Genomic DNA, 13349 nt, shown 5'->3' with positions numbered 1-13349 from the left:
GAAAAACGTGCCACAGAGCTGAGTTGCTTTCTTATCCTGACTTGCTAAATGCCTGTCCCACTTCCTTCATCCGTGGTGACAGCAGACTGTGTTAGGGTCTGCTGATCATGCCTGTCCCGTTTTCTGCCTTCCTAGGGTCATAAACAATTGTGATCACCAAATAACTCCATCTCGTCCCCCTGTTAACTTAAGCATCTTGTTGATGAATCACAAACTGGGTGACAACAGGCAAGACCACTATGGATAAAAACTCAGACTCCCTCTGCTAGCAGAGGTGCTGGCATGGTGGCAAGGCTCTCTTCACACACATGCAGCCTGCCTTCTGGCCAGTCACACCTCCTCCATGCAGGACGCTGCATCTTGATTTTACAGCTCCTCTACGGGGCTACACATGCTTTCACAGCGGGATCTATTAGCACCAACGAGCCCCCCTTGCAGAGATCTGAAAGCGTGCCACCTTTTGGCACAGGAATGCAGCCTGCTACCCCCAGAGGAAATAAAGACAAAATCCTGGCCAAAGAGGGAATCGTGAGAACAGAGCTAAGGTTATGACTTCCCAAATGTTTCTCTTCAGTCTGTATTTGATGTCTGGATAATAAGGTGACCAGTCTGTTACAGAAACCTAAGGCAGGTTAAACACCACAGAGGAAAACAGTGGTTTTCCTGAGCTGCAGGGCAGAGGATGTGCAGGACCTCACCATTCCCCACTCGCAACCTCTGTGGCTGAGGATTTCATGCAGTGTCTCTTCCTAAGCCCTTCAGATCTGAGCTTTAAGTATGGTCAATACAGCTGAACTTCTTTTTTATTTCTAAAAAGAATGGCTTTCCCTTTGTACTGTTTGCATTTTGTCATGCTGCTTTGGTTCACTCACCGTTTTCCTGAGTTTAGTAAAGAAGCTGTCTGTGAAAACAGAATGGAAAAAAAGAAAATTATCAAAGACTTTCTTTTTTATATATGGGGGAGAGATTTTTCAAAGGCAGAAAGGGGAGTCTATCAGGTTATGCACCTAAGTACTATTTATGCCCTTGAAAATCTTTCGCTTACAGTGCTTAATTGGTCTGTGCAAATCCATTGCCAGAAGAGGTAATTGACCATTTTTATAGAAGGATCAGTAACAAAAACACTCTGGGCTATTGTTCTAGAAATTAAAAAAAAATTAGGAATTATGGAAAGAATATGTTTCAGGGCATCAGCCAGCCTCTCCTGAAACTATGCAAATTCACTTGGTGCAAACAACAGCAGACACAATGAAAGGAGTTGTATATGAAGAACTGAGATCTCAAATGTGATATTATGCAGAAGGTAAAGAGCCTGTACTAGATAAGTAACCGCTCAATGTGTTATCAAGGGTGCACTTTGATTTTGATGAATGTTAAAAGAACCTTTAGCCTTGAAAATAAAGAGGATAATTTCTCTCTAGGCAATGGCTGCTCATGAAAGTCATAAAATAAGAGCACTGGAGCCCTAATTTTATAGTGCTTTTTAAATGATTTTCAAATGGTCCAGCTGCTTTGTGCCACAGTAACACAAGGCAGAGATATTTACGCCAGCGATAACAAGCATGCATCAGCCTGCCCGAGCTGCTCTCCGCAGGCAGCCTGCGTTAGGCGAAACACACATGGAAAGCTGATACTTGCCAATGCGGATTGATCACAATTACACCGTGGCTAGAGCGATCCTGGGAAGCTGCTTTTTCCACCAGACAACTTGATTGCCTTTCTTGTCTGTGTCTCGCCTGCGAAGCACGGGATGTACGTGGCCAGTGATGCTGGTTCTATTTTGACACTTGAAAGCCTGCCAGCTCTGTATGCCTCTTAGGCCATACCGTCCTTGGCAGACTTCTCTGTTCGGAAATAGGAGGGCGAATTCAGCTCTGGGTTGCACCACTGGTTTTTGGTGGGAGTTTCCCCAAGGATTAATTTGGCCCCAGTGTTGGCGTTCCAATGTTAAGCTGTGTTACCTTGCACAGAAATGCATGCGTGCAGCAAATCAGCTCTGGGCCAGTGCTACATAGTTCTGCTGAGATGTTGGAATTGCCACCAGCATCTTTCCCCAGGTATTTTACTTCTACGTGTCTAGGACTTAAGCCTAAAACTGCAATTTGTTTTCCAGGACTACTCTAAGATGAGAACTACCCAAGGGCAGTCTAGCTTAGCTTGTCAATTTGGGTAGTCATTTCAAAAGTCTGATTTGTATTTTATCTTTGCAATCCCCTTGCCTTTGTGAGACATTGACAGAAGACAGGGTACTGGGAGAAACCTGTCTTCTGAGCAAGCAGAGTAGGGTTGAAAGACCAGTTCCTTTATGAAATATTCCTGTAAAATTAAAGAACTTGTCTCTTTCTGTGTTCACTAGCACTGGAGGCACAGCACTGTTTGTGTAAAGAGAATTTTGGTGGGAATGGGGAATTCTGAGCATGAAAAGAAAACTAATTTATGGCTGAAAATGTATTACATTTGCTATAAATCTTGGGTCCGTAAAGCTAAGATAGAGCTGGGCAGAGGGCATGGTGGGATGAAGGTACCTCTAGAAAGTCCCCAGCCATTGAGCATCTATTGTCACTAGGGTAGGAAAATGCTGTCCCCCATCTGGGTGACTCCTTGTACGTCTTGGACTACAACATTCTTCCCCCCTTTTCATTTGCTGATCCTAATGCAGCAAAACAGGTTAGCATCTTTTTATGTCCAGGAATATCCTTCAGAGCTTTAACTTTAAACAGGGGCCTATTTTCTCTTGGAGTTGAGTTTTATGAGTTTTAATGAGCAGAATGGACAACAAACCAGGAATGTATCCTAGAGGAGAATGTAGCACACTTGTTGCCCCCATCTAACCAAACGACTGAGGAGTGACTGGAGTCTACGAAATTCCGAAACCCTCTACCCCATAAACAGAGAGGAAAGATAGTTTGATGCCAAAGCTTTAGGTCATGTTCCTTTCATCTTTATCTCATATTCAGATTGTCTGTCTGATGTTTCTCCCTGTCACTTTGATATTTTTTTCATTTCATAAGAGTTTACATAAGTGTATACTGTATCTCAGTTCAATATCTAAATCCTGCAGCTTGATGAAATTGCTCACTACTGGATAACTCTTTGGATAGCATTGCCTAGAGGAAAGTGACGGAAGATCATACAGTAAGCCAGCACAAGGGAAGCAGATCTGCTTTTTCTAAGAATACAGTGAACCAAGATTTTCCCTTCAAAATAAAAATGAATACATGTACTGCTGTTCCAGGCTGCACGGAATAGTGCCATGGTCACAGATTGTGTAAGTTCATACTTCTGCCTCACTTGCATCTCATCTCTGAGAGATCCAATTTACAGCAGCTGAGATAAAGTAGCCTCCAGGGTATTACATTCATCCCTTTCGTAAATCAAGAACTACGTTTTGTTACTAGAGATCTGAGTCCAGAAAGACAGGAAAACACATGGCATTAGGCTTCATAAATGGCCAATTGGCATGTCTCTACAATAGCTCTTTGCAGCTTTTGGCTGTTTCTCAAACCAGAAAGTAACAATTTTTGTGCTGTGTGAATCAATACAGAAAAACTTAAAAAATCAGTGGTTTCTGATGGAGAACTCAGAACTTTCTCCCCACTCACCAAAATACAACATCATTCCCTTTTATAATTGTTTTTTTTTCTCCTCTCCTGCTACAGAAGATACACTCTGATGATTACCAATAGACCACGTGTGATCCTTGCCACTGATGTGGACATAGTTTTGTTGGTTACTCCTAGTGTTTCAGGATCCTGCTGTCCCCCCACCTGCCAATGGAGACAACGTCTGTAGGTGGATAATTAGGCTAACCAAGTGGCTGAGTGAGGTTTAGTTAATGCTGCTGAAGTAATTTGTGAGCGCGTAATGAAAGTGCTGTGTCAGAGCAGCGGCTTACCACCAGGAGAGGGACTCACCATGTGGCCTTGTGAATGTACTCAGAGGCGGTGCACCAAGGTGAAAGTCGACCAAGTCCTCTGCAGGTATTCCATACTAATGCATTTCCTGGCCACAGACAGTTTGGTCTCCTTTGCTTCTCCATGCAAAATGTGCTGCGTTCAGTGCATGGCTGACCCCAAGCTTCCTCAGGTCTTCCTTGTTATGGGCTATGGAGCTGTGGAGAATCAGGTACAAAAGCTCACAGCAAAAAGCAGCTCAAGGTATCTTGTTGCCTTGTAACATATTCCTGTCTGTAGAGCCCAGTGCCCACCACGCTTTGAGACATGTTGTATAAGAAAGAGTAATGTGGTAAAAGAAAGGTAAAAGTTTGTGTTTTCTGAATATACTCAAAGTATATGTGGAAAATGCAGAATTCCAAGTTATTTCACTTCTGCAAAGACAGTTTCCTGCCTATAACTTCCTGTAAATCCAGCAAGTGTTACAGGCTCCATTTGACTACAAAGGCATTGGGAATTACTGGCCCAAACACCTTACAAAAATTCACTTCATGAGGTAGCTCAGGTCCTCCTATAATTGGACTTGAAATAAGTATGTTGAAAGAACACACTCAGGTTTTAGCATAGCCTGTAACCATTTTCCCTCAGCCTGTAATTGTACAATGTTTCTTTGCTGGAGTGGTATTAGCCTTGCTAATCTGGCTAAACTCCAGCTGATAAGCCTGCCTGCTTAAAATTCAGCATGAAGTTTGATTCCTGCAGGATATTTTACATCTTGTGCCCTCAGCTGCTTATTATGTAGCACTTTTAACAATATTTTACCTTTCAACCCAAAGGGTCTTGGCCTTGGCCTTGCGTATCAGCAATGGCTGATAGCCAGACAAATATTTAATAATCAGTTTGTTGACCCCTTCAAAGTCCTCCAGGATGAAAGACATGTAAAGTCAGCCATCCCTACTTTATTTTACTAGAGATATTTAACTTGCTTAAAGAGGCTGATCATCAAATTTCTGATAAAGTCATAAGGAGAAATATTTCTTATACAGTATTAATTCTAGATTGATCTTTAATTTCCAAGTAGCTCCTCAGAAACTGCACCTAACTGGTTCCACAGAAACAAGCAGTGACAATTTGCTGCATAATACTGCTTCGGGTTATTTTAGCTATGGCGCAAGTCCTGATGCTGGCATGGGTTTACTCAGTAACAGAAACGTCTTCTGTTTATTGACTTCACTGAGTATTGGGTTGGGCCCTAAATGCAAATCCTCTCTCTATTCCCCATTTCCACCTCAGAAAGAACCCATGAAACCTTATTCTCAGGTGTTGTTCGTATTTGTCTTATTGATGTTGGCAGAATAAAGAAAATTCCCTCTATAGCACTTGATAAACTCCCAGTTTCACTGATTGCAGTCTGTAACTCTATGTATTTAACCTCAATATTAGCGATCAGCTGTTGCATTAGCAAACAAACCTGTTTACATTTTTATTCCTGTTCGCTGAATGTTCTCCAAATTAATCTTTTCGTGACTGCATGTACACACTGTTGTTATCTATACGTGTTTTTCCCCACCATTTTTTTTCAAGAGACAGAATGCAATTGAAAATAAACAGGCAAGAATAATTTGGAGCATATATGCCCACAGGTTTTAAAAGGAGGTCTTAAAACTGTGCTTAGAAGAATGTCTGAAAGCAAATGATGGCGTTAAGACAATATAATTTCAGTGATTTTTATAGAGTCTCAAATCTTTGCTTTTACTACCTGTTGGGCTCAATTCTGCAAAGCCTAATCTCTCCAAATGGTTCTAATAAAGTAAAAAAGTTAATTTCCAAGTATAGTTATGAGGTGTAACTGGAAAGGCAAAGGTTGGTTTCCCACTCTTGTCACCGAAGCAGTTCAGTGAAGTATGGCACGTTGTGCTGGCTCCTGCCTTTCCCCACGCAGGGCCAGACGGGCACAACTGTGTTTCTGGCTGCCTGCCAGTGCCTACCAGTGGGCAGCCACCCGCTGTGCACAGGCCTCATCTGCAGGGTGCCACGCTCCTGATTAGACACGTGGTGAGATTAGGAAGCAGGCTGCAATTTGTAATCGGCGTTTACGAAATCTGGTTTTATTTCCCCGGTGTCATCTAGCTCACTTCTAGGCTTTCCTTTTTTGTAGCTAAAAGAATGTCCACTTCTAGCTGTAATCAATGGGCAATTAGTCAAAGGATCGTTAGTTCCTCCTGCTTCTCTCATTTAGGAATTATTGTAATTGTACTTTCCAGATATTTCAACAAGTTTGCAACCTGCTGGTCATGGAAAGAACTTGTTTTGGCATAACATTGGGCACTAGGCATGTTGAGTCCAGATGACTGCATGCTTTCTCCATGCTCCAGAGTGAAACAACCATCCGCACAAGCTCGAGAAATGAACAGTGAAGTCTGCTGTCATTCAGAATATCCATATTTTTTGGTCAGAAATTTCAACTGCAAATCACATTGTCATACAAACAGCAAAAATTAGAATATTTTTTAATGTGAAGGTTTCCATTCTAGTTAAAATTAAACTGAAAAAGGTAAAAACCAATCATAGTTCAATTTTAAGGCTACTCAGGATCATGAGTCTGTCTTGTGCTTTATATGGTAAATGTTGCAGCATTTATAAAATCTATATGTTGAATAATTATAAAATAACACAAAGCAATAAAGACAGTCTTATTCTCTTTTTAATTAATTTTATTCTGTTCTGTAGGTTCTTTCTTTAATGGACAGTCCTTTTGCTTTCTTCTGTGCTAATATGAAGTCTATTTTAAGGAAATGAAGTTTAACAACACTAACTAAATAAAGTAGTTGGACAGCATATGTTAACAAGTACTGTATTCCCCAGCCCTTCAGAACAGCTCAGCCTCAAATAACACTTACATATTGCCTGTGTAGAGATTAGGCCACTCTTCACCCACGTGATTTAATTCCACCTTGCAGCTGTCCAAAATATCTGGCAGTTCCTGGGCAGAGGGAGTGCCAGGCTCAGAGCATTCCTGGGCTGACGGGGTCTGGCCGTCTTCAGGCACTGACCCCTTTGGTGGCCACACGTAGATTTAGGCAGGGGAGAGCTGGCTGGATGCCGCTGCTGCAGAATCTACAGGGGAGTTTTTTTGCTGAAGCGTGCTCTTTGCTGCCGCTTGATGCTCCCAAGCAGGTGGCTGTCTCTAAATACGGCACACGCCTTGACGCCTCCCTGGATTAACTCAGTGCTACATCCCTGATGGAACGGGGAACAGCCACAAAAATGAGAAGTCTGCATTAAGCGAATCTTACGCAAAAAAACGCTACTCCCCTCCCCACGTAAGCTATATTGCTGTGCCTGCCAGCACAGAGCTTTCCCCGTGAAAGAAATGTCGGTCAATGCAACCGAGACAGTCCCAAATGCCTCATGTGACCCAGTTCTAATAATAAGCTACCAGGAAAGAGGGGACAGCTCACATTAGGGGTGAGTTCAAAATGAAGACCATGAGAGCAGCTGTCCTGGGCCTCACCAAAGGTCCATCGAGCCCACTATCCTGCATCTGACTGTGGCTGTAAGTGGATGCCTACAGAAAATAAGAACACACAAGCATGAATTACACTGCTTTCTAACACTCTTCCAGCTGCCTGCAGCTCATGAGCTTCCAGACCTGGATGGAGCTTCTCAGTATTTGTAACCCTGAATGGATTTCTGTTCCATAAAGTTTTCCAGTTATCCCTTGAACGTTTACAGGCTTTACCCTCTGCAGCATCCTGTGGCAAGGCATTACACAGCTCACCTAAACTCCTTCCTCTTGTTTCAGACCTGGCTTCTACTGACTTCATCCAATGTCCTCAGTTCTTGTACTGGAAAATAAAATTAAGGGAAGTTTCCACTGGAATTTTACATGGCTCCCCTCAGGTGACACTGTGGATTTGTGATTGCTTTAAGCAGATTTAAGTCTGCCATAGCTGTAGCTGGGACAGTCCCTTTCACTGTGCTCTCTGCTCACAGACACACACTTGCAGCCTCCACTGAGCTGGCACTAGCCCTCATGACCCACTTGGTAAGGTGGCTCAAAAGAACAAAAAATTGGTTTTCAGATCCTCTTCAGAGGAAGTCTAACTCTTCTTTCTGGCATACTCCTTTCCCACAGGAGGAGCTTGTTCCTGAAGCGTACGCACTCTGCTGTGGGCTTTGTCAGACGCATTCTTCAGCTAAACACTAAAAAATGTTGAAAAGGGATAAAGGAATTAAGAACAGATTGAGGAGAGACCCCATGATAAGGCATGAGCCCAGGTGCTCTGGCCAGCTCAGCAGGTAACCAGCGTAGGGTACTTAAATATCTTTCAAAGTGGGACCCTCCCTCAGTTAGGAGTGAACACGCAGTGCCTTTAGTCTCCCGGGTTGTGTAGACCCTGTTGACAGATGAGCATTTTCTGAAAAAAGTGTCACTGGCAAAGCAGTATTTTTCTTTCGTTTTGGTTCCTTAGTCTAACTTGCCAAACCAATATTTGAAATACAGCTTTTCCTGCTGATAGTGGAAAACAGTGAAGCACTGATGCCATGTCACATCATGACCTGAACTTTGGATAATGTAAGTGACAGGTGAGAAGGTCTCTTTTCCTCCTAGCACATCACAGCAGACAGTGTTTTCTGTTTTATGAAGTTATAGGACTAATTCTACCACTTTTGCTCATGCTGACTGGAATCTTTTTCCCTGAGGAGACCTGGAGCCAAAGTTAAACTGTATATAAGGAAGGGAGCAATACAGGCAGGCAGGAAATATAGGCAACACTAACCTCGCAGATTAAAAACACTTCTGTGATTTGCCAGTGCTCTTGAAAAGAGTTTCTAACTAATTCATTCCCTCCACTGGGGTAAGTAAGTCTTGCTGTACAAGATCGCTACCATGTCATTGGTGGCAAGGATACCATACTGACTCAGCTTCGGTCTGTACTCTTCTCTTCTCTACCCTGGTGAAACAATACTCTCCCAGGATGAGCAGTATCTCTGAGAGCAGGTACTAATTTACAACAGGAGCAGCTTTCACAGCTGTGGCTTTGTAGGACAGATGTTCAGGGGCACGCAAAGCATTATCCTGATGGGAGGTTCCATTAATCTTGCTCACATGTGTCTAATTTTGCCCAGCCTAAAGCCATTAAGGTGCATTATTTCACTCACATGAATTTCAGATTTTTCAATGCCATATCTTCAAAAGGTTTCCAGACCAAAATCTACTGTAATGTGAATGAAGTATAAATTACAATGAAATATTAACTCATATAAATCCCTATTAACTCTAATGGAGAACTTCAAAGCAAACCCAGCTCCTCCTCCACCACTCTGCTGCTTTGTGAGGTATAAAGATTGTCCTAGCACTGTTGGGTTTTAAATGTGATTTTCTATTTGATCTTTTTACACTACAATGTCTTCTCTTTCTCTTGGCAGTGGAGCTCTTTGGCAAGATTTAGGAAAATCTGAACAGACAGTCGCATAGACCTCTGAAAGGATCTTAAATATGCTTATTTTGAAAAGCATTTGCGTACACTGAAATAGGGAGGGATTTCTACGTTCGCGTAAGTGCTAGGCAGAATCAGCATTCATGTCATAACCTCTCCAAGAATTATGGAGGATAGGGGGTCTGGGAAGGAAGAGGTTCAACTCACAAGTCACCACTATTTAAGTCTTCTAATAACCTTGCAAGTCGCTTCCAGCAGAGAAGAAAATTATCAGAACTGATGCTTCAAATGCAAACAAACAAGCAGAAATGTATTTACTTTATCTGGCAGGGAAGATTTATAAGGTCAGCTAATTAATAAATCAAACCAGTAGCACAAGGCAAAAATAGATTTGATTATCACTTCATGGCTCACCACAAGGTAACAAGCTAATTTTCAGGCAGAGTGGTAGCATGAATTTCAAATGCTGTTGCTTGTATTTGTAATACAAACAACTATATGTATTGTATTAAAAATCACATTGGTTTAAGTACCAATTAACTGGCGATAGGAAAAGTGACATCCTCAAAAGAGCTTAAAACTAATTTGTATCAATTAAGCCTAGCCGTTGATTTAAGCTAACTAAGTTCCTACCTGATGTTAAACCAGGGATGATTCAAATCCACTTACACAGAACTGATTTGGGATAATTTGGAGGAAGAGTGAACTGATGAGTTCAAGCTTACAAAATGCTTTGAAGATCTGACATCTTTTTTTAATGTCCTCAATATACTACATAATATACATTATCTTGCTGAAAACATATTTACACAAGAAAAGGTTTGTGGGTTTGCTGACCCAGAGACTGCAGAGAGAGCTGCACAGAAGTTTATTCTGCTGGTGTGGTTCTTCGGGCTGTCACAGCTTTCTGTAGCACTGCAATATTTAGCAGACCAGTGAAAGAGGAACATTTCTGTAGCAGTGCCTGGGCTGTTAAGAAATTGCCCTTGCCACATCACCAGGCCTGAAACACAAAAAGCTTTTCTTATGAGAACATGCACATGAGAACTGTAACCAAACCGAGGAAGCTGGTTATGTTACACTCTGAAGTAAAGGGGACTCAAACATACTGTACAGCTATATGCAATTATTAAACTTGCCTCTGGCATTAGCACAAACCAGGAACAAATTTGGTCCATCTTAACCACTCCAGTGGAGTCATCTGGTAGCAGCATGCTAGGCACAGCAACTCTGCAGCACACAGGGCTTACGGTGCTGACGTTGGCTGTGCTGCTCTTGAAGGAACCGAGCTATCAGAATTAATCCATTTATAGTTCTGTTGACTTTTTTCTTTGATGCATAATTTTCTTCATTTTTTCAACATGCATTGATCATAGGAAGCTGTATATGCACAATGGCTATGAAGGCTGAAACTCAGAAAAGTAAATGTAAATGGATTTGCCCTTTCAGGAGTCCTTCTTTTGCCGTAGCTGAACATCCAAATTTCGCAGGTGTTTCAGAAAGCCACGATTGGGTGAAATCCATCGATGTTCCTTCACTGTTTTGATGGCTTCAACCAATGGGAGGTGGTGATTTATCATGAGGTATGCTAGGACTAGGGAAGCTGACCTGCTTACTCCAACTGCACAATGTACCAAAATTTTAGCTGGTTTAAAAGAAATTTTAAAAAAAAGAATTATAACCATAGAAGAGAAGCAGTACAGTGGATTAAGTTTAATTTAAAGGGAAGACAAACCCCTTCTGCCTTTCCAGCTTGGTCACAGTAACACTGCAAACATGATGTATTTCTTACCCTTCTAATAGATCACATGAACTGCTAACAATTAAGTCTAATTTGCAACTGTTACACTCACTTGTATGAGAAGTGCCATGAGATCCCAACCTGATCTCAGAAACGCTGGTAAATCAAAGAAAACCCTGTAATGAGGGTTTTTCTGTAATGAGGGAAAGTAATGAAGTTGTTCTGTTGTGAGCAAGAGAATAATCAGACCCATTGGTTTCAGAGGAGCTCACTTAGGTGATGAAGAATCCTAAAATCCGTCCTGAAAGGATGGCACTAACACATTAGCTACCAAGAAAAATGACTGGCCTGGTACCATTGCATAATAAGGCAATTTGCTGCGACTATAATTCTCTTTTGAAGGCAGAACTTGTGATACAGACTGAGACAGCTCCATTAATGCCAGTTTACTCATGCTAAGAAATGGCCTTTTATGTAATACAGGTTAATTAGTATTTTATTGCACCAGTACCAAGTAGCTCAGTCTCTTGTGCAACATGCTATAAATCTCCTTGGGTAAAGGTAAATCTCCTCCTTGGGGGCACAGCCCTGCAGGCCCTGTTCACATAAGAAGCTCATCTACAATATATGAGCCTCTTCCTGTGGTTGGTGGCTGTAGAAATCAGGACTTTTGTCTCTTTATTCATTTGTTCTTACAAATACAGTTGCCATAAGAAGGTCTCAAAAGAGGATGTCCATTTTAAATGTATGTTTTTGCTTCTCCCTTTTTGAACCAGCCTTTCCTTCCAGATGTTTTTCTCTCTACTTTGCCTCCTCTCCTCCCTGCCCTGGTCTCTCTCCTGCACTGATCATCCTTTTTCTCATGTCAACTTTTTGGGACCTAGTTAGAGCTACACACACGTACCCAGTGCTCCCTCCTCCCGCCACCCACCGTGCAGGTGACCAGCAGCTGGCAGGAGACCATGAACTGACTTGTCCACCACTGAGCTTGTGGAGCTGACCTGTTACGACAGGCTGCCAACTCGGGCAAAATGCAACCAATGATAATTTCGTACCTCCTGGCGTGTTCAAGGCATTGTGGATAAATTGTGCCGCAGAGAAAAAGAACTGGCTTATATCAAAGCTTGGGAGGTCATGGGCTGGTACACCATAGTAATCAATGGTCGCTCCGTAAAAGTCCTGGCCTCCGTGGCTGTATGCTGTGCCATGAGCAGCATTTAAAACATGGGTCACACCCATCTTCCACAAAACAAATCTGTTGTGAGCTGTTACTCTAAGGAAAAAACAAAGACAAACAAATTGAGATGTGTGCAGAGAGATGCACGGAGCACGAGAAGCTCTGCAATTGCATTTCCCAAGCCATTTGCTGGAGCGTCAGCCTGTGCACTGCTTCTAAAGGCTAACCGAGAAACAAGTACCAGCTTAGTCATAATTTTATCTCGGAAACGGTGCTGTCTGCAGTGTAAATGTCATCAATTAGCAAAACTATGAGCTGTCGAAAGCCGCGCCTATGAGGCATACTAAGAGACAGAACATACGGCAGAGATGTGTCCCTAAAGCTGTACTTACAGGTCTCCTAGGAAGAGATTAGGCCATACTTCATCAACGTGGTTGCAAGAGGGCCGCCCGGTGTTCAGGAGCTGCTCGATTTCTTTAAGGGAGGGGACATCCCCCGTGCATGCTTCAGCACCTTCGGGTCCCCGGGGGCCCAGCGCCTCCCCCCTAGACATGCCGAGAGCCAGGGAGAGACCCCACTCCCACTGTCCAGAGGCACGGCACTGTGCGCTGGGGTGCTGCCAGCCCCCCGGGGCGGTCACGGGGAGGCCGGGAGATGGGCTGGGGCAGGTGCCGGGCAGCAGCTCCCGCCGCCAAGCCACGCCGCCCCCGACTCTGCAGCGTCCCCCGAATGCCTCCCCAGGGCTGGCCACTCGCCTGTGCATTGCCCTGACAGACACAGCCAGTTGAAACAGATGCATGTACCAAACCAGGCCTTACTGGTTTCTTACTGGCTCCAGCTGGCTCCCCAGGGCTCGTCTCCAGAGCCGCACTGCTCTGCCGCACAGCAGCCTCGGCGCCGGGGGTGACAGCCGCATGTGGCAGCAGCCCCCTGCCCGCAGGACGCCCACCGAGACACGGCCGTGACTGCCCTCAGCAGTGTCCTCGATGCAGTGGCGGCAGTCAGTGAGATCTGGCCGTTCATCACAAGTGCTTAAGGGCCTGATAAAGGAAAAAATAGAGACCTGTCCAGTGCAAGAGGAATGGCAACTATCT

The 13349-nt window shown here is 43.4% G+C and overlaps 1 protein-coding gene across 1 annotated transcript; it reads right to left on the bottom strand.

The window, feature by feature from the left end:
* Positions 1-10782: 10782 nt before the first annotated feature.
* Positions 10783-13018, bottom strand: DUSP13A (dual specificity phosphatase 13A). Its single transcript, XM_072870456.1, has 3 exons — positions 12648-13018; positions 12134-12351; positions 10783-10982 (listed from the first exon to the last, which is right to left on the bottom strand). Exons 1-3 carry the CDS (start codon positions 13016-13018, stop codon positions 10783-10785), a joined length of 789 nt encoding a protein of 262 aa, XP_072726557.1.
* Between the last annotated feature and the right edge of the window lie 331 nt (positions 13019-13349).

This window comes from Ciconia boyciana, chromosome 8, assembly GCF_034638445.1.
Source record: "Ciconia boyciana chromosome 8, ASM3463844v1, whole genome shotgun sequence".
NCBI lineage: Eukaryota > Metazoa > Chordata > Aves > Ciconiiformes > Ciconiidae > Ciconia > Ciconia boyciana.
The sequence above is the reverse complement of the archived record's forward strand: the minus strand, read 5'-3'. Positions and strand labels throughout refer to the sequence as shown.